Source organism: Hyla sarda, chromosome 7 (genome assembly GCF_029499605.1).
Source record: "Hyla sarda isolate aHylSar1 chromosome 7, aHylSar1.hap1, whole genome shotgun sequence".
NCBI classification, from domain to species: Eukaryota; Metazoa; Chordata; class Amphibia; order Anura; family Hylidae; genus Hyla; species Hyla sarda.
Window position 1 is genome coordinate 80,283,661 of NC_079195.1, and position 26,229 is coordinate 80,309,889.

Genomic DNA, 26,229 nt, shown 5'->3' on the forward strand with positions numbered 1-26,229 from the left:
TTCAAGTTCTTAAAAATTCTATTTACCTTCCCCGGGGCCGCTGCATGAATGAGGCGCATTTTTGCCTCAGACAGGGCTCTGCTAGGACACTACAGTCCTACTCTGCTAGTCCTACACACGCTTATTATTTGGGATTCATTGTACATGACAGCTTTGTAGCAGTGACCAATTTGGTCACCAGGTATGCCTTTACTGTGCTTGATGAGACACTCCCGCTGTTCCCTGCCTTGCACTGTTTGCACCAGAGTGCTGAGTGTTTTTATCTCATGATGTTTTTCATGGACTGAATAAATGAAGATCTACCTGCTGGGGTAAGTGCTCCAGTCTTGTTCCTTTTTCATTTGTCAATAATTACCTCTTGCCATATGTGAAGCACACCACACTATTTGCACATACCTCAGCCACTGTTCTGAGGTCCATAGTTGCCATAGCACCGCAAGTGCCAACGCAGGATAAGCTTGTTTGGTGCTGAGTGCCGTGTTTGCCTCTTCTGATCACTTTACTCTGATTGGGTATAGAAGATTTGCCTGCCAAAGGCAAACCGATGGTTGTCTATATTCTCTTAATCTCACAATGCAAGGTCACAAAAAATAATGATATTCCTATTGTGAGATCAAGAGATCTACCAGACCATACAATATAAGACAATAGGAGAAGGAATTAAAAGACTTATATGAAACAAATATGAAACTAATGATTAAAGGTGTTACAAAACCTAACAGGACCTTTTCAAATTAACTTGCCTTCACATCAGTGAACACCTAATCCTGAGCATTGACATCTTGCTTCATTTTATTACTGCCTCTCCCTTACATTTGTTGCTAACCATAGTAACAGAGCTGTTAATTGTATTCATTTATACCTGCTACAGTATGGGATATTACTTTTACTAACATGTTACAATTTCCTTTACCAAGGCCTGTACTATCTTTCTTTATCTAACAAACGCAATACAACAACTCTAAAGTTATAGCTATCGAAGATAGCCTTAAGGACCAAGCGTTTTTCTGTTTTTGCACTTTCGTTTTTTCCTCCTTACCTATTAAAAATCATACCCCTTTCAATTTTGTACCTAAAAATCCATGAGGGCTTTTTTTTTTTTTTTGGGCTACCAATTCTACTTTTTCAATGACATCAGTCATTTTACCAAAAAAACTACGATGAAACGGAAAAAAAAATCATTGTGCAACAAACTTGAAGAAAAAACACCATTTTGTAAATTTTGGGGGCTTCCGTTTCTACGCCGTCCATTTTTTGGTAAAAATTACACTTTATCTTTATTGTTTAGGTCCATACGATTAAAATGATACCCTACTTATATAGGTTTGATTTTGTCGTACTTTTGGAAAAAATCATAACCACATGCACGAAAATTAATACATTTAAAATTGTCCTCTTCTGACCCCAATAACTTTTTTATTTTTCCACGTACGGGGTGGTATGATTGCTCATTTTTTGCGCCCTGATCTGAAGTTTTAATCGGTACCATTTTTGTTTTGATCAGACTTTTTGATCGCTTTTTATTCCTATTTTTTATGGTATGAAAAGTGACCAAAAATACGCTATTTTGGACTTTGGAATTTTTTGCATGTACGCCATTGACCGTACGGTTTAATTTACAATATATTTTTATAATTTGGACATTTACGCACGCGGAGATACCATATAGGTTTATTTTTATTATGGCTATATATTTTTTATATGGAATTTGGGAAAAGGGGGGTAATTTAAACTTTTAATAAAGAAGAGGTTAATGTGTGTGTTTTTAAACTTTTTTTTAAGTTTTTTTTTCACACTTTTAGTTCCCTTAGGGGACTTTTAGGGGGAATCATTTGATTCCTCATACAGATCAATGGGATTACATAGAATCTGCCAGGCTTTATCATTCTGAGCACCGAAGCCAGCATGAAAGGAGAGGCTACCCTCAGGCTACCTCCACAGTGGATCGCCCTCCCCCCCCCCCCCCCCCGCGATCGCGCTGCCACCAGGGACTGAATGCAGGCACCTTTAGACGCCACTGTCAACTTTGACAGCGGCGATCTAAAGGGTTAATAGCCGCCCACGGTGATCACCAGATGTCGGCTATTAACTTCGGCCCCCAGCTACAGGAATCAGCTGGATGCCAGCCGGTATGACGCGGGCTCAAGTCGGGAGCCCGCGTCATACCCCGTTAACGGCCATTGGATGAGTACAGACGTCCATGGTCGTTATCGGGTTAAAGTTGAAAGACTTTCTGTGAATCCTTACATTGTTTGAGCTAGGCAACTACGAGATCAGTGGGCACATTGGCCAGTTGAGCACTTCCGTCCATTCGCTTTAGCAATCAATTGGGGTTTTAGAAACCGGACCCCCACCAATGAAAACTTCCGACATCTTTCTACAACATGTCATAGTTACTCTATGTAATACAAGATTCCCTAGGGTTCTTTCACATGACAGAAAATTGTTGCTGCACTATGATAAGGAAGAAGAACAGATTTCAGTAATTATATTGTTTAAAACCATATGTACCCAAATAAGATCCCTGACACCTTTGTTACCGCCCCAAACCACAGTCATCTACATTAGCTTCATGCTAGAAACCACACACTCCCCTGTGTTCAGGCACAAAAAAAGTTTCCGGTCAGTAAACCAATAACTCTCGCAAAGCAGAAAATAAATGGGACAAGCTCTTTAACATACACCTACACAGAAGTATCATGTCTATGGCCAATTTGACATATTAAAGTATACTATTATGTGTACATTTGTTATATACATTGGTTAAAAAATGTGTAGATTTTTGGGTGAAAAAATGCTGTCCCTGCATCTATTTTTTGTGTGTCTCTGGGAGGAAACAAAATACAGGAAATGAGGGCAGGACAAGCAGGGCTCTGTACAGGCTCCTGGCTTGTCAACATAAACCTACAAAAATCCCAGCCTTGTATCTGCAAAAAAAATATCACACAAAAATATATACAAAATGTATCAAGTAAATGTTATTTTATTTTTATTGCACATATAATAATAATGATAACAACAAGAATTGACACATCCCCCCCCCTCCCCCATAAAAAACATATAACTTTCATACAAGCAGTAAAACAAACAATAAAATCAAGCAGTGGGGGAACACAGAGTATAATTAAATCCATATTACAGTGCAAATGCAACAGCCACACGCAAGATTTTTATATATTACCATAAATAGGTTGTAATAGACTAGAGATGACAGAAGACAGTGTATTTCAACCAGTAATATGTAAAGTGTAAGGAGCAAATGTTCATATATATTAAATTGATAACTGACATACCTATGCCAATATTTGTACTAGAGGTCCATAATGCACCAACCAAAAACAATGTTTAAAACATCAAATCAACGAAAATACAGACCAAAGTACGTGGTGTGGCCTACTCCGGACTCTTGGCTTGTCAATCCGCCTACTGTGTGAGCCGGGAGCGTGTCATAGAGCCTCACTGCACAGAGCCCTGCTTGTCCTCGGTGTACAGAGCCCTGCTTGTCCTCGGTGTATAGAGCCCTGCTTCTACTCAGTGTACAGAGCCCTGCTTGTCCTCAATGTACAGATCCATGCTTGTCCTCACTGCACAGAGCCCTGCTCGTCCTCACTGCACAGAGCCCTGCTTGTCCTCACTGCACAGAGCCCTGCTTGTTCTCGGTGTACAGAACCCTGCTTGTCCTCAGTGCACAGAGCCCTACTTGTCCTCAGTGTACAGAGCCCTGCTTGTCCTCAGTGCACAGAGCCCTGCTTGTCCTCAGTGTACAGAGCCCTGCTTGTCCTCAATGTAAAGAGCCCTGCTTGTCCTCAGTGTACAGAGACCTGCTTTTCCTCAGTGTACAGATCCCTGCTTGTCCTCACTGCACAGAGCCCTGCTTGTCCTCACTGCACAGAACCCTGCTTGTCCTCACTGCACAGAGCCCTGCTTGTCCTCGATGTACAGAGCCCTGCTTGTCCTCGGTGTACAGAGCCCTGCTTGTCCTCGGTGTACAGAGCCCTGCTTGTCCTCAGTGCACAGAGCCCTGCTTGTCCTCAGTGTACAGAGCCCTGTTTGTCCTCAATGTACAGAGCCCTGCTTGTCCTCAGTGTACAGAGCCCTGCTTGTCCTCAGTGCACAGAGCCCTGCTTGTCCTCACTGCACATAGCACTGCTTGTTCTCAGTATACAGAGCTCTTCTTGTCCTCAGTGTACAGAACCCTGCATGTCCTCAGTGTACAGAGACCTGCTTGTCCTCAGTGTACATAGCCCCGCTTGTCCTCAGTGCACAGAGCCCCGCTTGTCCTCATTGTACAGAGCCCCGCTTGTCCTCATTGTACAGAGCTCTCCTTGTCCTCAGTGTACAGAGCCCTGCTTGTCCTCGGTGTACAGAGCCCTGCTTGTCCTCATTGTACAGAGCCCTGCTTGACCTCAGTGTACAGAGCCCTGCTTGTCCTCAGTGTATAGAGCCCTGCTTGTCCTCAGTGCACAGAGCCCTGCTTGTCCTCAGTGTACAGAACCCTGCTTGTCCTCAATGTAAAGAGCCCTGCTTGTCCTCAGTGTACAGAGCCCTGCTTGTCCTCAGTGTACAGAGCCCTGCTTGTCCTCAGTGTACAGATCCCTGCTTGTCCTCACTGCACAGAGCCCTGCTTGTCCTCACTGCACAGAACCCTGCTTGTCCTCACTGCACAGAGCCCTGCTTGCCCTCGATGTACAGAGCCCTGCTTGTCCTCGGTGTACAGAGCCCTTCATGTCCTCGGTGTACAGAGCCCTGCTTGTTCTCAGTGTACAGAGCCCTGCTTGTCCTCAGTGTACAGAGCCCTGTTTGTCCTCAATGTACAGAGCCCTGCTTGTCCTCAGTGTACAGAGCCCTTCTTGTCCTCAGTGTACAGAGCCCTGCTTGTCCTCAATGTACAGAGCCCTGTTTGTTCTCAGTGTACAGAACCCTGCTTGTCTTCACTGCACAGAGCCCTGCTTGTCCTAAGTGTACAGAGCTCTCCTTGTCCTCAGTGTACAGAGCCCTGCATGTCCTCAGTGTACAGAGCCCTGCTTGTCCACAGTGTACAGAGCCCTACTTGTCCTCAGTGTACAGAGCCCTGCTTGACCTCAGTGTACAGAGCCCTGCTTGACCTCAGTGTACAGAGCCCTGCTTGTCCTCAGTGTACAGAGCCCTGCTTGTCCTCGATGTACAGAGCCCTGCTTGTTCTCAGTGTACAGAACCCTGCTTGTCCTCAGTGCACAGAGCCCTGCTTGTCCTCAGTGTACAGAGCTCTCCTTGTCCTCGGTGTACAGAGCCCTGCTTGTCCTCATTGTACAGAGCTCTCCTTGTCCTCAGTGTGCAGAGCCCTGCTTGTCCTCAGTGTACAGAGTCCTGCTTGTCCTCAGTGTACAGAGCCCTGCTTGTCCTCAGTGTACAGAGCCCTGCTTGTCCTCATTGTACAGAGCTTGTCCTCAGTGTACAGAACCCTGCTTGTCCACCCTCACTTCCTGTATTTGGTCTCTTTACAGACATACACAGGCAAAGCTGCATGGACATAAATATAACAAAAAAATGTACCAATGTATATTACAAATAATGTTATTTTCTACATTATAGAAAAAGTTTTCGCTAATAACAGGTACATTTTAATGGCAAACACATTTTTTGTGGGCTACATAACTATTAAGATTCCTATAATATTGTTACTAGATAAAGATGATAAAGTAGTGCAACATCTATGGATCCACAAAATCTTATTTCCTACAACCATATCTTATTTAAAAATATATATATATCTGGCTCAGCGGGCAGCATCTAGTGCACCATTGAGGGTGGAGAAATGGAGACCGTAGCTTCTATATAAAAAAAAGAACAACAGTGATTAAAGAGAGCCACAGCCACAGAAGGCTGGTCAACTTTACTATGCATAGATGGTAAAGGAGATAGGTGCCACTGCATTGAAAAAGCTTCATGTGTGGAGGTAATAGGGGTGAATGGAAACAGGCAATATATAATATTATGCATTTTAAAAACTAGATTGATGGTTTACTGAGGTGTGACCTTTTACATGTAACCTATAATATGTCTTATAGGACAAATGCTTTTTGGACTATTGGGGTTCATCATATATTTGTCAGAGTATACTTTTGGGGAGATTTATCAAAACCTGTGCAGAGGAAGTGTGGTGCAGTGTTCCATAGCAACTAATCAGATTGCTTCTTTCAATTTAGAAAGGCCTCTGAAACATGAAAGAAGCAATCTGATTGGTATAAACCAACTGTACCCCTCTTTCTCTACACAGGTTTTGATAAATCTCTCCAATTGCTTATATATATACCTTGTAAATGCATAGGGGCATACAGCTGTATATGTGATCCTCTTGCACATCGTTTTTGCTCTCAGTACTCATCTCTTTGTGTATTCTTTTCTGTGTGAACTATGAAATTATTTTTAATCTGAAATCTATTTTTGTAAGAAAATAAAAAAAAATTTATTGGGAAGTATAATGTGGTCAAATACTGTTTTTCTACAGGAGAAGTATGGTTGTACACTAACATGGGAACTTATGTATAGAGCCGTTGGGGGCTTCTGCTCATATAGTATAAGTGTTTTATTGTTATAAACGTTGTGAAGCGTTGCTGAATCTGTATCCAGGCATATGTTTGGCTGTAAAGGGGTTACACAGACACTAGCACAGTAGGATATTGTTAAAAGGGGGTAAAGCTTCCCCAGCAAAGTCAACAATCTTAACAACTGCAGAGCACGGGCAATGAAATGATTACAAAATAATGGTAAGATTGTTATTTGTCCAGCCGATAAAGAGAGGAGCATCATTTGGTGTGTGTCTGCACTGGTCCTCACCCATCCCCCCTCCCCTCCCTACTACAGTCATGGCCATAAATGTTGGCACCCCTGAAATTTTTCTACAAAATGAAGTATTTCTCACAGAAAAGGATTGCAGTAACACATGTTTTGCTATACACATGTTTATTCCCTTTGTGTGTATCGGAACTAAACCAAAAGAAGGGAGAAAAAAATAGCAAATTGGACATAATGTCACACCAAACTCAAAAAATGGTCTGGACAAAATTATTGGCACCCTTTCAAAATTGTGGAAAAATAAGATTGTTTCAAGCATGTGATGCTCCTTTAAACTCACCTGGGGCAAGTAAAAGATGTGGGCAATATAAAAATCACACCTGAAAGCAGACAAAAAGGTGAGAAGTTCACTTAGTCTTTGCATTGTGTGTCTGTGTGTGCCACATTAAGCATGGACAACAGAAAGAGGAGAAGAGAACTGTTTAAGGACTTGAGAACCAAAATTGAGGAAAAATATCAACAATCTCAAGGGTACAATCAATCTCCAGATATCTAGATTTGTCTTTGTCCACATTGCGCAACATTATCAAGAAGTTTGCTACCCATGGCACTGTAGCTAATCTCCCTGGGCGTGGATAGGAGAGAAAAATTGATGAAAGGTTTGAACACAGGATAGTCTGGATGGTGGATAAGCAGCCCCAAACAAGTTCCAAAGATATTCAAGCTGTCCTGCAGGCTCAGGGAGCATCAGTGTCAGTGCAAACTATCCGTCAACATTTAAATGAAATGAAATACTTTGGCAGGAGACCCAGGAGGACCCCACTGCTGACACAGAGACATAAAAAAAGCAAGACTACATTCACTGGGTGCCTTGAATGTGTGCAAGGCATCATGAAATTTGAGGATTACACACAGATTTTGGGTCACACTGTTCAGCCCAGTGTCAGAAAGCAGGGTTTGCATCTGAGATATTGGGTCTTCCAGCAGGACAATGACCCCAAACATACGTCAAAAAGCACCCAGAAATGTATGGCAACAAAGCGCTGGATAGTTCTGAAGTGGCCAAAGGCGCCCTTCCAATAAGAGAGACCTGGAGCAGTTTGCAAAGGAAGAGTGGTCCAACATTCCGGCTGAGAGGTGTAAGAAGCTTATTGAAGGTTATAGGATGCGACTGATTTCAGTTATTTTTTCCAAAGGGTGTGCAACCAAATATTAAGTTAATAATATTTGGTTGTTTGGTGTGACATTATGTCCAATTTGCTTTTTTTCCTCCCTATTTTGGTTTAGTTCCAATACACACAAAGGGAATAAACATGGGTATAGCAAAACATGTGTCACTGCAAGCCTTTTCTGTAAGAAAAACTTCATTTTCTAGAAAAATTTCAGGGGTGCCAACGTTTACGGCCATGACTCTACTTGTGGGTTTTTCCTTTTTTTTTTTTGCTTTGTCTTTCTTTACCTTTTGGTTGTTGGATTGGTTTGTTTATACTGTTTGGCTTATGGGGATCCCTTAAATAGGCCTTGTGTTAGCTCCGATGCTTTGAATGGTGGATAGCACCCTGGGGCTACCTTGCTCTGGGATGGCAGAGGGAAAACATTGCCTTGTCTTTGCTCCCATGAGGGCACGGACTTGGCTTTCTTTGCTCTTGGACGTATCACACCCTGTCTGTTTAACTCGTATTAATTAACTGTGCTATGTGGTATATACTCCTGCGACTTATGCCTGATGTTTGTTTATACTTATTTTTTCCTGCCCATCCTGCATTTTGCCTTCTGTGCTCCATATCCTTCAATAAAGCCTCTTTTGAATAAGGACAAAAATAGGAAACATAAAATTAAACATCACCACACCTACAGTATATTACAATATATGGAATGCATAGAAGGAGAACCTCAGAGATTCAACTCAATTTATAAAATATGCAACACTTCATTCCCACCTCAGTTCTTGATTCTGACACTTGATGTTTGTTCATTGTATTCTAATATTGATACTAAAATAAGGTCATCCGCTATCCAATATTATTTACGATCTGATTCTCTTTTGAGATACACCCAGTCAACATTTTTATAGATGGAATACAATTCTTCTTTGAATACAATATTGTTGGCTCTTATGGGAGTGTCTATAGGTAGACCAGGGTCTATGCGATGGGGTCTTGATTTGCCCCTGGGTTTCAGTGATAGGGTTGGAAGAGCTGTAGCAATGAGATCCACGGAGAGACAGTGGGAGCTCCCACAAACCAAGTTTATAGTGTCTTCTACATCCTTCCAAAATGGTTGGATATGGCATATCTTGAAATGGTTCTCCTGCCGTTTAACATAGTGGGAAAAGCCATGGGAGCATCTTTGCCCACCCATATGTTAGCTGTGTCTAAGATATTCATCCCTCTATTATGGCGGTAGGCAATCCCACCCACCAAAACCCTATGGATAGAGAAACTAAACCATATTTGTAGGATGGAGAAGTTAACTAGCTGGCAATCCCTTTCTCATGATATTCTGGGGACTGTGTATCTCTCAGAAATGAATCACTGGGGAAGTACAAGTGCAACCCCTTCTTCACTGTCCAAGGAGTGTGGGAGGTCTGGTGAAAGCAGTCCAGCCACTGTGACCACAATGAATCCCACTGTAAATTGTACCATGATCAGACTGTGACAACCGCAGTTGATTATCATCCACTTTTACATACCACCAGATCCTCTACCACCATTGCCCTTCCACTGGGCTGAGCAGCATACACACCACACATTGTTCACATTAATTCATAACACAAAGTCATCTAAGCATTTTTATTAGTTATTCTGTGTATTGCTGTTTTCATATTGACATCCTATTTTTGTCTTTACTTGCCAATCTTTGTTTGCTATTGTGTAGCTAGGCCACACATTGCTTTGAATATATTGTTGGGTAGACACGTCATGTCTTTTTTATGCTAGAACTCAATCCATGTCCTAAAATTTAAAACACTTTTTGAAATTGTTAGACTAGTTAGTATGTTCTTCACCTCAACTACAACAAATAACTAAGCAGACAATAGACTACAGTAGGAAACCTCACTTGAAATTCCTAAATGTTTGTGGCAATGTGTGAAACATTTCCATTTGGCCAATCTACCTCTATCGCTTGCTACTGTGTTTGTGGAGTTTAAACTACATAAGAACCTCTGGTGGAATAAGACACCGCAATAAAGTGTTTAGTAAATAATGATACATGGTCCAGTAGAAAGCAACTATCAACTAGGACACAACACATTTATTTCAAGCAAGCGGAGTATCTTCTACTTTCTCTTCTGCCGAATCATCGCTTTGCTTCTCCTCTTCTTCTTCACTTTCTTTTGATTCTTTCTCTGACTCCTCTTCAGTGTATTTTTCTTCTGTTAGTTCATTGTTGTCTTTTTGCTCACTATCAAGAATGTCCTCATCATCTAGTTCTTGATCATTATTTGGTTCATCATCATTATCATCATCATCAAAAGTATCAAGTTCTTCCTCAGGTTGGAGGTCATCTATACTTGCTACAAAATAAAAAAGAATACATTTTAAAACATCTACAGAAAAATAATATACAGTAAGGAAAAAGTCAGTTGATGTCTTAGTGTGGGTCAGTCTGTGAGCTACGGCATGGCGCACATATTATGGAGTTTTCTATCACAAGAAGCAATGCGTTTAGGAGAGTATTTCTTACTATGTTTACATCTGAATCAGAATCCATGTTCTGTGTTTTCTTATTTCTGGTAGGAAATCTTGCACGCAGCATTATTGTTCCTATCAAAATGATAAACACTTTGGCAGAACCCAATACACTCTGTTAAAGAAAAGGTGTCAGCTAGGCTAAGTAGGCCGTCCCTGTGTAAACAATACAAAAAATCTGAAAAAGCAGTAGGAGAAGGACTGGGCGCCTTCAGAACAGCATTGGTTGTGTTTGGTGTGAAGCTCTGTGACATTGAAATAAACAGAGCTAAACTGTAATACCGCACACAGCCAGTGGACAGATGTGGTGCTGTTTTAGAAGACATAGCCTAGTTCCTGTAAAATCCCTTTAAGTGTCTTTTCACACATACAATATCCAGCGCATATTTTATGTGCAGGATTTAAAGTGGCAGATTTTTTGCTGCAAAATTCAATGTAAACTAAATGACTGAACAAATATGCGCAGGATACTGTACATGTGAATACACCCTGAAAAAGATTAAAAAGATTAAAATTCAAACACTACTCATTTACAATGATACAGTTCAATTAAAAGGATATTTCAGCTTTAGCAAAAACATTTTTTTTTAATTGTCTAATGAAAGGTTTTACAATATTCTTTATGTATGAGCAGCTCCTCACACTTGTCCTGGTCATGATAGTAAAGGTGCACAACTTATAAGACATAGCTTGGATAACTGAACAGTAAGGCCAGACCCAAATATGTAGCAGGATCAGCGCAGCACTGACGGGATCAGAGCAGACACCGCAAGAACAGTAAAAGAGGATTTATTCACCAAGAAGCAACATGTTTCTCTGTGCATGTGCAGCAAAACACTTTGCATCTTAGTGGATAAATCCTCTTTTACTGTTCTTGCCGTGTCTGCTCTGATCCTGTCAGCGCCGCACTGATCCTGCTACCTGTCTGAAAGTCTGCACTATTTATTCCACTATCTGTAAGCTGGCTACAGATGGGATCCTGCTACTACTTGACATACAATTCTCATTGTTGTGTATGATGTTACACAACCACCCAGGGTAAGTAGCTTTTATTAATGACAGCCTTACCAGTCCTCCATTTTTTTTAAGCATTGTTTGCGTTTTACATTAATGTTCAGGTGGGGATCCACATATACAATTCACCAGCCTCATACATAGTACATGCAGAATAGGCTTTATGTTATTATTAGACATAGTTAAGAACAATTGAACACATAAATACTGTTTACTAGCCTCATATCACTATGAAATTGTATGTACTAGCCAGAGTGTGTGCAATGCCCTATATAGTTATGTTTGATATGGCATCAACATTTTGCATGCTGTGAGCTTCCTCTAGTGGTAGCTGCAGGTACTCTAGCTGCTATGACCAGGTAGTCACAAACAGGGAAGTTAAGCCGTTCAAGGCCAGGCCCAATCCCACCACAAGCACCACAGTAATAACATAAGTCCAATGGCATACCTACGCTTTGGCAAACCTGGCCCCTGCCGGTGGTGCACACTTGGGGGGGGGGGTTAGGGCCGTAGGCCGCCAAAGCATGGGTCCTCCATTGCCTATTGCACATAGAGCACAAAAAAAACTAACATGCTTGAACTGCAGATGCTGAAGAGAAGAGATTTGGCTGGAAGAAGTTGTCATGGTGGAGAAGAGGGTGACTCCGATCAGTGAAGACGTCAATTGTGAGTCACTCAATTGAACTGTATGTTTATTACTGTTTAACTGTGTGACATTACTTTTTTTTAGAGGGGGGTAGGGCATCATCCTGGGGGTGTCAGGAGGGGTTGTGGGGCCGGAGATGTTTAGGTTGATGAGATGTTGACAGACCCTGGTGCCTGAGGAACCCTAAAGGCCTCTCTGCTGTATAAGAAGTCACCAGTGCTATACATTGGTCGGGGGGGGAGGGGGTCTGGTACAGATTTAGCATATTGCATCCACAGCTTCAAGCTGTGCGCTGTTTTTTTTATATGTTAAACATATCCATAGGACACAATAATCCAACATATGTTAAAGGGTGTCCTTTTGATATATATACCATGCAGTTATGTATAGATTATGTTTTCTCATTGTATAAAATAGCAAGTTTGACAATGCATCTCTATAGAGACATTAAAAAAAACCTATAGAGCAAGGTATACGCTTGGTCCAATTGGCAACATATGCACATCTATACAGTAACATAAATCAGTACTTTCCATTAGAGATATACACCTGGAAACAATATGTAGAGCAACAGGTGAGGGCACTGCACACTATGGATCAAACGCTATAGGTTACACTCACAGACTATTGAGTGCAGTGTGACCAATCTTATATAGGAAGGGGTCCACAATCCCCTGAAAAAGAAAGGGCATAGAAAGCAAGCTGTCACATGCTTTCTATGCCCCTGTCCCCTCTTCTTTCTTAATACACCTGGAACTACTACCAATGTGTACATCCAAATATTTGTTTGTTACAATATATGAGGCATTTGGATATATATGAATACAGGACTTATTTCTTAAGATTTATAATATGCAAACAATGCCCTTTGTATAAGTTTTAGGAAAAGTTAATACTTACTAAGCCATATATTCAAGCAAAGAATGTCGGAGCCCACTCTAGTACAAAATGTATAGTGGCGGCAGCTGCTTGTGGTACACGTGCTCATTACGCTGGCACTGTAGTGCAACAAATCTTCAGATTTTTCAGCAAAGGTTTCATCATCATCAAATATATACCCTACATCTAAAGCGACAGAATTTTCAGCTTCGTGGGGATCTTCCTCCTCCAATTCTTGTAAAAGGTCAGAATTTTTGCCTGAAATAAAGGTTTTATCTTTTGGCAGTTAAAGGGTTATTGGCTAGTAAACAAATAACACAGTACTATGATCATTAGATATATGAAGAAATAAGGCATATGTTCCATTTGCCAAAGTTCATAAGGTTGAAAAAAGACCATCAAGTCCATCAAGTTCAACCTATAAGGCTGCGCTCACATGGCCATCTAGACCTGTACCATTCTTCTCCCGTCAAAATTAACAACGGACTTAAAAAAAACGGATAATAACAGATGCAAATGGATGTTATCCATTTGTATCCGTTTTTGTTCAGTTAATAAACCAAAAAAAAAATGCTCAAAAGTAAAAAGGATGACATTAAAAGCTCATCCTTTTTCCATAGACTTCAATGATAAATTTACTGTACCCGTTTTTTTTCTTCCGTTTTTTGGCCGGAAGAAAAAATACTGCATGTGCCGTTTTTTTCTGCCTTAAAAAAAAAACGGAATTGAGTGCAGATGGGTGCAAACGGATTGTAAAAGAATCCCATTGACATGAATGGGATTTTTTTTTTAAAACCGTTTTGAATCCATTTACAGCCTGCAAAAAAAGGAAACAAAATGGGGATAAAAAAAAACGGGGACAGACGGCCGTGTGAACGCCTAACCCTAATGAGTCCCTACTGAGTTGATCCAGAGGAATACGCTAGGTGACTAGGGTAAAGTATTTAACACATATCAACTTAAGCCCATAAGAATCTTTCCTTATCCCAAACTGAATGTCAATGTAATTGCAAATAAAGAATAAATTGTGCACTGCACCATGTGGTCATGCACTGAACTGGCATGAAGTTGGTCAGTTCACATTGAGCACTGATGTGTACTTTTGTTTATGCACCATGAAAATTGGGCATTTTGTTCTTGGAAAGGAATAATGGAGCCTCTGCTGTGCCTGTCTTTTGTGCTCATTTAAAGGGGTACTCTGGTGCTTACACATCTTATCCCCTATCCAAAGGATAGGGGATAAGATGCCTGATCACGGGAGTCCCGCAGCTGGGGATGCCTGTGATTATGCACGCGGCACCCCGTTTGTAATCAGAGCATGTTTGCTCCGGGTCTGATTACGCTCGACCGCAGGGCCGGCAGCGTGTGTCACAGACACGCCGGCACATAGCCCCGTCTCCAAAACTCACTACACACATAGGGCTGCCGCCGGAAAGCCCTGTGTGTATAGTGAGCAAGGGATACGCAGCGTATTTCCCGCTGCTGCCGTAAAATTTGCGCAGCATCAAATACGCTGCGTATACACCCTGTGGGAATGCACCCTTATGGTAAAAAAAAAATTGAAAACTTGAAAAATAAAAAATAAACTGTTCATTACCGTGTTTTCACCCCTATAACTTTCTTATTTGTTCTACCTATGGAACTGTGTTAGGGTTTATTTTTTGCGCCATGAGCTGTAGTTTTATACGGTACCACTTTTGTGTAGTTCTGGATTTTTGATCACTTTCTATTAAGTTCTACAAAAATCAGCAATTTTGGCATTTGGAATTTTTGGGCTTCTACACTGTTTACCATGCAGGATCAGAAACATAATAATTTAATAGTTCAGACAATTACACATGTGGTGATAGCAAATATGTGTATTTTTATGAGGGGAGAGATTCTTTTTAAATGTAAAAATTATATTTTTAAATATTTTTTTATATATTTTTTTAACACAATTTTTGTTCCCCCGTTGCTAAGGCACCGGCCTCATGGTCCCTCCGCTGTTCTTGCTGCTTCCTGGTGTTGGGACGTCACAGAGCCTTGAGCCTATCACCGGCCGCAGCGATGTCCCGCCTCTGCCGATGATAGGCTGAGCCCACTGTGATGTAAGAAGCCGGCGGGTGATAGGCTGAGACGACTGTCATTTAAGAAGCCGGACGGCTTCTTACATCACAGTGTGCTCAGCCTATCATCGGGAGAGGCGGGACATCGCTGCGGCTGGTGATAGGCTGAAGGCTCTGTGACGTTCCCATCCCCAGGACCGCAGCGAGAACAGTGGAGGACAGTGAGGCCAGTTCCTTAGCAACGGGGGAACGGAGGACGAAGGTAAGTTAAAGTTAGTTTTTTAATATTTGCAGCCCGGGCATTGTCTAGGTCAGTGGTCTTCAACCTACGGACCTCCAGATGTTGCAAACATTTGCAACATCTGGAGGTCCGCAGGTTGGAGACCACTGGTCTAGGTCTTATTTTCGGGGTAGGGTTTATATTGCAGCCCACCCGATAATCCAGCTAGGGCCTATTTTCGGGGTAGGGTGTATTTTCGGGGAAACATGGTACATGTTAGGGAGTTCTATGTAGGGGGGTCTGCTGTGGACCCTATGTTGGGGGGGTGCTACTGTAAACTCACTCTATGTGGGATCTGCTGCTGTGATTTCTATGTGGGAGGGGGGGTACTGCTGTGAACTCCATGTGGGGGAGTGCTCTATGTGGGAGGATGCTGCTGTGATCTCTATGTGAGGGTATTGGCTGCAATGCCAGGTACAGCCGCTAACCAGTGTTTGGTAGGAAGTGAAGAGGCCACAGTGCTCACACAAATGCAGCGACACTTCAATCAGCTGATCAGCAGGGGTGGCAGGAATCGGATCTTCAAAGGTCAGATATTGCTGGCTTATCCCAAGAAAAGGCCACCAATTAAAAAAAAGCATGGAGAACACGTTTAAATTCGAGCTGCTATGCCTCAAGCTCTGGTTGTCATCAAACAAGAACAAAAAAAGAGAAATTTAGTTATTTGAATCTAGTTTTTCAATGCTCAAACTATAATCTTCCTTTTCTTTAAGTAGATTATGTAAAATGAAGATGATTTTCTGTCTGGGAGGTTAGGATCAGCCACACAGTCAGAATGGACAGGATAACAGTTCACCCCTGATAAAGAATATACTTACTGAGCCTTATAGTCAAACAGACAATGTCATCACCCACATTGGTACAATAGGTGTAGGAACGGCATTCTTTGGTGGTGCATTCCTCCATAACATCAAGACTATACCGTAACAGTGAATCCGCTTTTTTAAAGAAGGTTTCATCTCTATCAAATATATATCCATTCGTAACAGGCGCATGCAGTTTCAAAGCTTCAGGCTTTTCCAATTCTTCAAAGTATGTTGAGTTAACTGAAATAAGACATTTTGTACGATACAGTTACATTAAAACAAATAATAAAAAAAAAAGCTTAGTGTTTAATACATCGCTGTAGCCAGGGAAAAACCACTCCCTCTGATCTCGTAAGACCGGGATTCCAAACCCGACCTCAAGGCCCGCTACCAGTCCAGGACTTAAAATTTCCCCTGTTCTCTTTCAATGAAGTAATTAAAAAAACACTCGGAATGTTGGTGGACCATGAGGACTGGATTGTCGTAAGGTACGGTATACTTTTGAGATAAGCACAGGGCAGAAGTGGAGTGCTGGGGAGCAGAAAAGGTAATCCTTTTTCTACTGCACTGGAAATAGGAGGAAATTTATCATTACATGCTCCAAATTTATGAAATGGCTCACTGCATATGATAAATTTGTCTGAGCAATACACAGCTAGGGGAAATTACCTCAGCACAGCCAGTTTAATCTGAATTGACAAGTGGCTGTATTAAAGGTGTATTCCTGGATTTTTTTTTTTATTTCACTCTGCTACAGAGGCTGTAAAATTATTGTGGTGCATAATAGTGTCGGTACCTGTGTTTGATGGCTGGTCTCACAATTCTTATGTAATCTTTGCCCCAATGTTTATTTTTAGCAGCATACAAAATGATTGTTGTCTCTGGTTTTCCCAGGTTTCAGTGTGGGCCAAGACATTACATCACTAGTCAGGTGTTGAAAGGGAGCCTAACTGCTTCAATCGGTGGAGCAATCGCTGCGTGGGGGGGAGGGAATCATTCTCCAAAGGGCTGCAGGGAACAGCATGCAGTTTCATGAACAGCATGCATAGCTCAGCTATGCTGCAAAGGGTGGGGTGACTGATGTGTGGGAGAGAGAAAAGTGAACTCACAAACAAGGGATCCTGGGACTTGTAGTTGGAGGGAAGGAACTCACACAGGAAATAGCCATTTGTCAAAAGAAAGCAGCAGTGTTATAATGGACTTACAACACCGCCATTTAACCCAAAGACAAGCATGGGTCCTTACTAAGAATGTCCATTGCTGTCTGGCTGGTAAGTACTAAAGTCACCCTATGGTGGATAACCTCTTTAAGTGCTGTGTGTTGCTGTATTGCATTGCTGATCTCAAGGAGTGGTGGAAAAAGTTTTTTTTTTGTCGTTTTTTTAAAGTAATCATGTTATTCAACATTCTGTTTCTAAAAGCTTAAAGTGTACCTGTCATCAACAAAAACATTTTCTATAACGTAGATAATACCATTATATGTATATTTGTAATATACATTGGTTAAAAAATATGTATATTTTTGTCCCTGCAGCTATTGCCTGTGTCTCTCTATGAGGAGTCCAAATACAGGAAGTGAGGGTGGACAAGCAGGGCTCTGTGCAGTGAGGACAAGCAGGGCTCTGTACACTGAGGACAAGCAGGGCTCTGTGCAGTGAGGTCAAGCAGGGCTCTGTGCAGTGAGGTCAAGCAGGGCTCTGTGCAGTGAGGTCAAGCAGGGCTCTGTGCAGTGAGGCTCTGTGAGACATGCTATGGGCTCACACATGAGGATGATTGACAAGCCAGGAGCCTGCACAGAGCCCTGCTTGTCCTGTCCTCACTTCCTGTATTTGGACTCCTCACAGGCAATAGCTGCAGGGACAGCACTTTTTCATCCATAAATATACACATTTTTTAACCAATGTATATCACAAATATACATATAATTGTATTATCTACATTACGTAAAAAGTTTTTGTTGACAACAGGTACACTTTAAACCATTTGTCTTCAACATCTGTGGACAAAACTGTTAATGGTAGAGGTGACTTTTCCAATAGCAAAAATGTTATTTTTTTATGACAATTTCATGTTAAGTAAAACACTGTGAAACAATGCTGTGGCTTGTCATTTTTAGAAACACGGCCCCTGCCTGGCTACATTGATAAATGCCCCTCAATGTCTTTACACCTGTGTAATTGCACTTCCAGTGGTGAAGTTAATGGCCCCGATCTATCAAAATTTGTGAGAGAAAAACTGGAGAGATTTTGCCTGTGGCAACCAATCACAGTTCAGCTCTCACTTTACCAGAGCTCATTAGGATAGGAAATCTGAGCTGTGATTGGTTGTTATGGGCAAAATCTCTTTGGATTTTCTCTCACCAATTTTGATAAATCGGGGTGTGTATGTGTTCAAATTCCATGTTAAAGGGGTACTCCGGCCCTGAGACATCTTATCCCCTATCCAAAGGATAGGGGAAAAGATGTCTTACTGTAGGGGTCCTGCCACTGGGTACCCGCGGTGCTAGCTCACAAACAGCCTGGTGGTGACCACGGGGCCAGAGTATAGTGACATCACGATTCCGCCCCCATGTGACGTCACCCGCCGCTATGCAAGTCTATGGGAGAGGGCGTGTCTGACACAGCACTGCAAACAATTGGCCCAGATTTATCAATCTGCCCAAAACCAAAACGGTCTGGTTTTGCCCAAAGCAACCACAGATCAGCTTTCATTTTACCAGAGCTTGTTAAGATATGAAAGCTGAGCTGTAATGATGTTTGCATTATATATGTCCTATAGAGTTATGGGAAAATTTAGGTAAAAATGTTGCTGCTTCATACTCTCATACGCTTTTCAGAGACTGCCTGATGTCTCTACTCAGAAGTTGGGATTCAATAATAAGAATATGAAGAGAATGGCCCTTTGCCTGACAAAAGGCATTGATACTTACAGAGCCCTATATTAAGGCATATCTGGTCGTGGTCCACTCTGAAACAGTATGTGTAGTTGCGGCACTCACTGGTGTTGCATGCTTTCATGACTTCTGCACTGTATTTTATTAGTGAATCAGCTTTTCTAGCAAAGATGTCATCTTCATTAAATATATAGCCATCTCTAAACATTACTCCATCTGGCGGTGCTGCTGGTTCTTCTTCTGTGTCAGTAGTTGAGGTGTCTGGAATATTAAATTGAGCATGTTTTTCAATTACAATAATATAACATTCAAGCAGCATATCGTAACATTGTACTATTAAAGGAGTACTCCGAGATTAAACTATTTTTTTTACCTGCCCAGAAGCATTAAAAAACTAACAAATGAACTAATCACTGGCTGCAACTATGTTCCACCTCGGCCAACGATAGGATAAGTCGCAGTGTGACGTATTGAGCCCAGGCACCAGGAAGAAGCCGGGGCAATACGCCACAGTTCCAATCACTGGACGAGGTGGGACATCGCCAGAAATTAGCTGAGCCATAGTGTGATGAGTTGACAACAAGAGGCATTGGGGGAGCAGCGGGAAGTAAGTCCAGTTTAATTATTTTTTATTTTTTATGAAGGCCTTCTGGGTAGGTAAAACGAAAAGGTTGTCTCCAAGAGTACTCTTTTAGGTATGCTTTAAAGGGGCACTCCACTGCTCAGCGTTTGGAACAAACCGTTCTGAACGCTGGAGCCGATGCCGGGAGCTAATGACATCATAGCCCCACCCCCTCATGATGTACCTCCGTGACATCATGAGGGGGCAGGGCTATGACGTCAGTAGCTCCCGACGCTGGCTCTAGCATTCAGAACAGTTTGTTCCAAATGCTGAGCAGCGGAGTACCCCTTTAAGTAAACTTTTGCTGCAGGATTTGTGGCTGTTACACAGGTAAAGAAGATGATGTCTTCTTTTATCATAGATAAATTGTGAACCTAACACAATATCATGTCCTACCTTCTTAAAAAGGTTATCCAGGATTAGAAAAAACATAACTCCTCTCTTCCAGAAACAGTACCACACCTGTCCTCAGGTTGCGTATAGTATAGCAGCACGGTTCCATTGAAGTAAATGGAGCCAAGTTGTATTATCACATCACAACCTATGGTCAGGTGTGGTGCTGTTTTTCGAAGAAATTAGCTCTGTTTTTGTCCTTCTGGATAACCCCTCTCTTATGCAGAACAAAGACTTGTTGGACATTTCGAGGATTCGATAAAATGTGCATTTTTAAAGGGGTTAGTCCATTCCTTTAGGCAGGGGCGGTGCTAGATCTCCAAAAGCACATAGCCCAGCCACACCCCCTAACCACAACATCAAACTCATCCCTACCCTCGCCCTCCGGAAGGAAAAGAAAGTGGCCAAAGCAGCAAGCAGGAGTGCAGCAAAGGCATGACAGACTGTTTCACGTCAGTGACGCTTCATTTTTACCTTAATAACTGGGTGACATTTTTCAAATCTGACCTGTGTCTCTTTAAGTGGTAATAACTTTGAAATGCTTTTTGTGAGTGAAGTGATTCTGAGATTGCTTTTTTTTTTTTGTGACATCTTTTTGAACTTTATATTAGTAGTGTTTGATGCTACAGGCAGCTTTTTTGTGGAAAAACTGTGCGTTAAAAATCATGTTATCTTTATTCTGTTTTTTGTGACAGCCATAACTTAATTTTTTAGTCTGATTCCATTGTGAGAAGGCTTATTTTTAGTGAGACAAGTTGTACGACGCAGGGTTCCAGGGAGTGCTGCGTCACCGGTAGCGGTGATCGGGCCGGGATGACTGCTGTTATCTAACAGCAGGCATCCCGGCACATCGTCGAGGGGGGTCCTGAGACCCCCCCCCATGACCGCGATGGGTGCAAATCGCAGGTCAATTCAGACCTGCGATCTGCGCGATTCCGGGTCATACGGGTCTTGGACACCCCCGATCCCCCTGAAGGGATAGGAATTTGGTGGCAGGGGTGCCACCCCTCCTATCCCTGCTATTGGTCGGCTGAGCGACCGACCGATAGCAGACCGGGGGAGGGGGTTTAAGTTCGGTTCCCCCGCTTTGCCCACCTATCGGTGTCCGGGCAAAACGTGCGGCGGCGGCGGCAGCAATTCATCCTGGTCCTGCCAGGTGAGTTGTTGCCTAGCAACATCCGGAGGGCCACAGTTTACAGTGGTCTCTAAACTGTGGCCCTCCAGATGTTGCAAAACTACAACTCCCAGCATGCCCAGACAGCTGTTTGCTGTCTGGGCATGCTGGGACTTGTAGTTTTGCAATATTTAGAGGGGTTCAGGTTGTAGATCACTATGCAGTGGTCTCAAACTGTAGCCCTCCAGATGTTGCAAAACTACAACTCTCAGCATGCCCAGACAGCAGTTTGCTGTCTGGGCATGCTGCGAGTTGTAGCTTTGCAACATCTGGAGGGCCACAGTTTAGAGACCACTGGACAGTGATTTACAACCTGAACCCCTCTAAATCTTGCAAAACTACAACTCCCAGCATTTAAGAACAGCATAAGGCTGTCTTGGCATGCTGGGAGTAGTACTTGCGTGCCTCCAACCGTTGCATAACTACATCTCCCAGCATGCCCTTCCGCAAACAGTACATGCTGGGAATTGTAGTTTTGCAACAGCTGGAGGCACACTGGTAGGAAAATACTGAGTTAGGTCATAGAACCTAATTCAAGGTTTTCCAACCAGTGTGCCTCCAGCTATTGCAAAACTACAACTCCCAGCATACATGGTCTGTCAGTGCATGCTGGGAGTTGTAGTTTTGACCCCCCTCCCATGTGAATGTTCAGGCTACATTCACACTGGCGGCAGATTACAGTGAGTTCCCCGCTTCAAGTTTGAGCTGCGGTAAATTTTCCGCCGCAGCTCAAACTCCTAGCAGGAGACTCAGTGTAATCTGCCTCCAGTGTGAATTTAACCTAAAAACACTACACTACTCTAACATAAAATAAAGAGTAAAACACTACATATACACACGTACACTGCCACCCCCCCCCCCCCCCCCCCCTTCGCCAGTAAAAATGAAAAAGTTATTGTACGGCAGTGTTTCTAAGATGGAGCCTCCAGCTGTTGCAAAACAAAAACTCCCAGCATTTCTGGACAGCAATTGACTGTCCAAGCATGCTGGGAGTTTTACAACAGCTGGAGGCACCCTGTTTGGGAATCACTGGCATAAAATACCCCTATGTCCCTAATTCAGGCCTCAAATGCTCATGGCGCTCTCACTTTGGACCCTGTTGCATTTCAAGGCAACAGTATAGGGTCACATATGGGGTATCGCCGTACTCGGGAGAAATTGCCTAACAAATTTTGGGGGTCTTTTTCTCCTTTTACCCCTTATGAAAAGGAACAGTTGGGGTCTACACCAGCATGTTAGTGTAAAAAAATAAACATTTTTACACTAACATGCTGGTGTTGCCCTATACTTTTCATTTTCACAAGAGGTAAAAGGGAAAAATGCCCCCCAAAATTTGTAACACAATTTCTCCCGAGTTCGGAGATACCCCATATTTGGGCGCAAGTGCTCTGGGGGGCACACAACAATGCCCAGAAGGGAGAGTGCGCCATGTACATTTGAGGCGATTTGCATAGGGGTGGCTGATTGTTACAGCGGTCCTGACAAACGCAAAAAAAAAGCACACCCACATGTGACCCCATTTTGGAAACTACACCCCTCACAGAATGTAATAAGGGGTGCAGTGAGAATTTACACCCCACAGGTGTCTGGCGGATCTTTGGAACAGTGCTCCGTGAAAATGAAAAATTTTGCACAGCCCACTGTTCCAAAGATCTGTCAGACACCAGTGGGGGGTAAATGCTCTCTGTACCCCTCATTACATCCTGTGAGGGGTCTAGTTTCCAAAATGGTATGCCAGGTGTTTTTTTTTTTTGCTGTCCTGGCACCATAGGGGCTTCCTAAATGCGACATGCCCCCCGAGTAAAATTTGCTCTCAAAAAGCTAAATATGACTCCTCTTCTGAGCATTGTAGTGTGCCCACAGTGCACTTCAGGTCCACTTATGGGGTACCTCCATACGCAGAAGAGATGGGGTTACAAATTTTGGGGGGTCTTTTCTGCTATTAACCCTTGCAAAAATGTGAAATTTGGGGGGAAACCCACATTTTAGTGAAAAAATAAATGTTTTTTTACATATGCAAAAGTCATGAAACACCTGTGGGGTAGTAAGGCTCACTTTATCCCTTGTTACGTTCCTCAAGGGGTCTAGTTTCCAAAATGGTATGCCATGTGTTTTTTTTTTTGCTGTCTTGGCACCATAGGGGCTTCCTAAATGCAACATGCCCCCGAGCAAAATTTGCTCTCAAAAAGCCAAATATGACTCCTTCTCTTCTGAGCATTGTAGTTCATCCGCAGTGCACTTCAGGTCCACTTATGGGGTACTTCCATACTCAGGAGAGATGGGGTTACTAATTTTGGGGGGTCTTTCTGCTATTAACCCTTTAAAAAATGTGAAATTTGGGGGAAAACCAACATTTTAGTGAAAGAACATTTTTTTTTTTTACATATGCAAAAGTCGTAAAACACTTGTGGGGTATTAAGGCTCACTTTATTCCTTGTTATGTTCCTCAAGGGGTCTAGTTTCCAAAATGGTATTCCATGTGTGTTTTTTTTTTGCTCCTCTGGCACCATAGGGGCTTCCTAAATGCGACATGCCCCCCAAAAACCATTTCAGAAAAACGTACTCTCCAAAATCCCCTTGTCACTCCTTCGCTTCTGAGCCCTCTACTGCGCCCGCCGAACACTTTACATAGACATATGACGTATGTGCTTACTCGAGAGAAATTGGGTTACACTTACAAGTATACATTTTCTCCTTTTACCCCTTGTAAAAATTCAAAAATTGGGTCTACAAGAACATGCGAGTGTAAAAAATGAAGATTTTGAATTTTCTCCTTCACTTTGCTGCTTTTCCTGTGAAACACCTAAAGGGTTAAAACTCTTACTGAATGTCATTTTGAATACTTTGGGGGGTGCAGTTTTTATAATGGGGTCATTTATGGGGTATTTCTAATATGAAGACCCTTCAAATCCACTTCAAACCTGAACTGGTCCCTGAAAAATAGTGAGTTTGAAAATTTTGTGAAAAATTGGAAAATTGCTGCTGAACTTTGAAGCCCTCTGGTGTCTTCCAAAAGTAAAAACTCGTCAATTTTATGATGCCAACATAAAGTGGACATATTGTATATGTGAATAAAAAAAAATTATTTGGAATATCCATTTTCCTTACAAGCAGAGAGCTTCAAAGTTAGAAAAATGCAAAAATTTTTATTTTTTCATCAAATTTGGGGATTTTTCACCAAGAAAGGATGCAAGTTACCACAAAAATTTACCACTTTGTTAAAGTAGAATATGTCACGAAAAAACAATCTCAGAATCAGAATGATAAGTAAAAGCATTCCAGAGTTATTAATGTTTAAAGTGAAAGTGGTCAGATTTGAAAAAAGGGCTTCGTCCTAGAGGTGAAAATGGGCTGCGTCCTTAAGGGGTTAATGCAGAAGAAATTATATAAATATTGTGCTTTGTGTTTAATGCTTCTTTTACAGCAGTTCTAAGAATAGTAAAAGGGAGGCATTACCTAAGTTGGTGGAGACCTTCATGTTGGGAGTAGTAGAAATAAACATTCCTATACTTCCTTCTTTAAAAATATGAAGTTTTCCTAAAACACATAGGGAGAGATTTATCAAAACCTGTGCAAAGGAAAAGTTGCTCAGTTGCCAATAGCAACCAATCAGATTGCTTCTTTCATTTTGAGGAAGCCTTGTTAAAAATGAAAGAAGAGAGCTGATTGTTCGCTATATACAACTTGGTAACTTTTCATATTGACAGGTTTTGATAAATCTTCCCCATAATGTTATACATGGGTAAAAAGTAATGAGGCCATGGGATGTGACTAGAGATGAGCGAATCGAAGCAGACGAACCCAAATTCGTTAAGAATTTCATGAGTTATTCGATTTGCAATGACTGTGAATATTGCCGCGATTCTATAGCGCAAATCGCTTAATTAAACTCCATTTAACAGTGTTCCAGTCTCCGGGACACCTTAAATGGCGGATCCACATGTCAGTACATGGGGCAGGGGATGCTGAGAAGGCGGGAAAGCAAGGCGGGAAGGGAGGTAGGCATGATGACCCTGAATCACATACGGGATGCAGAATTCATTGACCCCTGTGATGTCACAGCTCTATATAATCGGCAGCCATTTTGCGGTTGCTCATTTACACTTTTAGAGGGATAGGACGGCTGCGTGTCTCTGTGTGTTACACAGACACGCTGAATTGATTATAACGCAGCGTTCCACTTCCAACTGCTTGTCACATCACCGTTGTGGACAGAGATCTGTGCAGTGCTTTGCTTGTTCTCACTGATCTATCAGCCGATGATAGGCTGAGCCCACTGTGATGTAAGAAGCCGGCGGGTGATAGGCTGAGACGACTGTCATTTAAGAAGCCGGACGGCTTCTTACATCACAGTGGGCTCAGCCTATCATCGGGAGAGGCGGGACATCGCTGCGGCTGGTGATAGGCTGAAGGCTCTGTGACGTTCCCATCCCCAGGACCGCAGCGAGAACAGTGGAGGACAGTGAGGCCGGTTCCTTAGCAACGGGGGAACGGAGGACGAAGGTAAGTTAAAGTTAGTTTTTTAATATTTGCAGCCCGGGCATTGTCTAGGTCAGTGGTCTTCAACCTACGGACCTCCAGATGTTGCAAACATTTGCAACATCTGGAGGTCCGCAGGTTGGAGACCACTGGTCTAGGTCTTATTTTCGGGGTAGGGCTTATATTGCAGCCCACCCGATAATCCAGCTAGGGCCTATTTTCGGGGTAGGGTGTATTTTCGGGGAAACATGGTACATGTTAGAGAGTTCTATGTAGGGGGGTCTGCTGTGGACTCTATGTTGGGGGGGTGCTACTGTAAACTCACTCTATGTGGGAGCTGCTGCTGTGATTTCTATGTGGGGGGGGGGGGGGTAATGCTGTGAACTCCATGTGGGGGAGTGCTCTATGTGGGAGGATGCTTCTGGGATCTCTATGTGAGGGTATTGGCTGCAATGCCAGGTACAGCCGCTAACCAGTGTTTGGTAGGAAGTGAAGAGGCCACAGTGCTCACACAAATGCAGCGACACTT

General features: G+C 42.5%; 1 protein-coding gene across 5 annotated transcripts in view; it reads right to left on the reverse strand.

Moving 5' to 3' along the window:
* Positions 1-9,560: 9,560 nt before the first annotated feature.
* Positions 9,561-26,229, reverse strand: part of LOC130281717 (uncharacterized) — a 41,080-nt gene continuing 24,411 nt past the window's right edge. For all 5 annotated transcript variants that reach the window (XM_056529241.1, XM_056529242.1, XM_056529238.1 and 2 more), the window contains exons 4-7: positions 19,069-19,293; positions 16,152-16,379; positions 13,027-13,263; positions 9,561-10,291 (exon numbers count right to left, since the gene is read on the reverse strand). In XM_056529241.1, the coding sequence (XP_056385216.1) occupies positions 10,035-10,291; positions 13,027-13,263; positions 16,152-16,379; positions 19,069-19,293 (947 nt within the window). In that variant the 3' untranslated portion in view covers positions 9,561-10,034. The remainder of the gene's footprint in view (positions 10,292-13,026; positions 13,264-16,151; positions 16,380-19,068; positions 19,294-26,229) is intronic.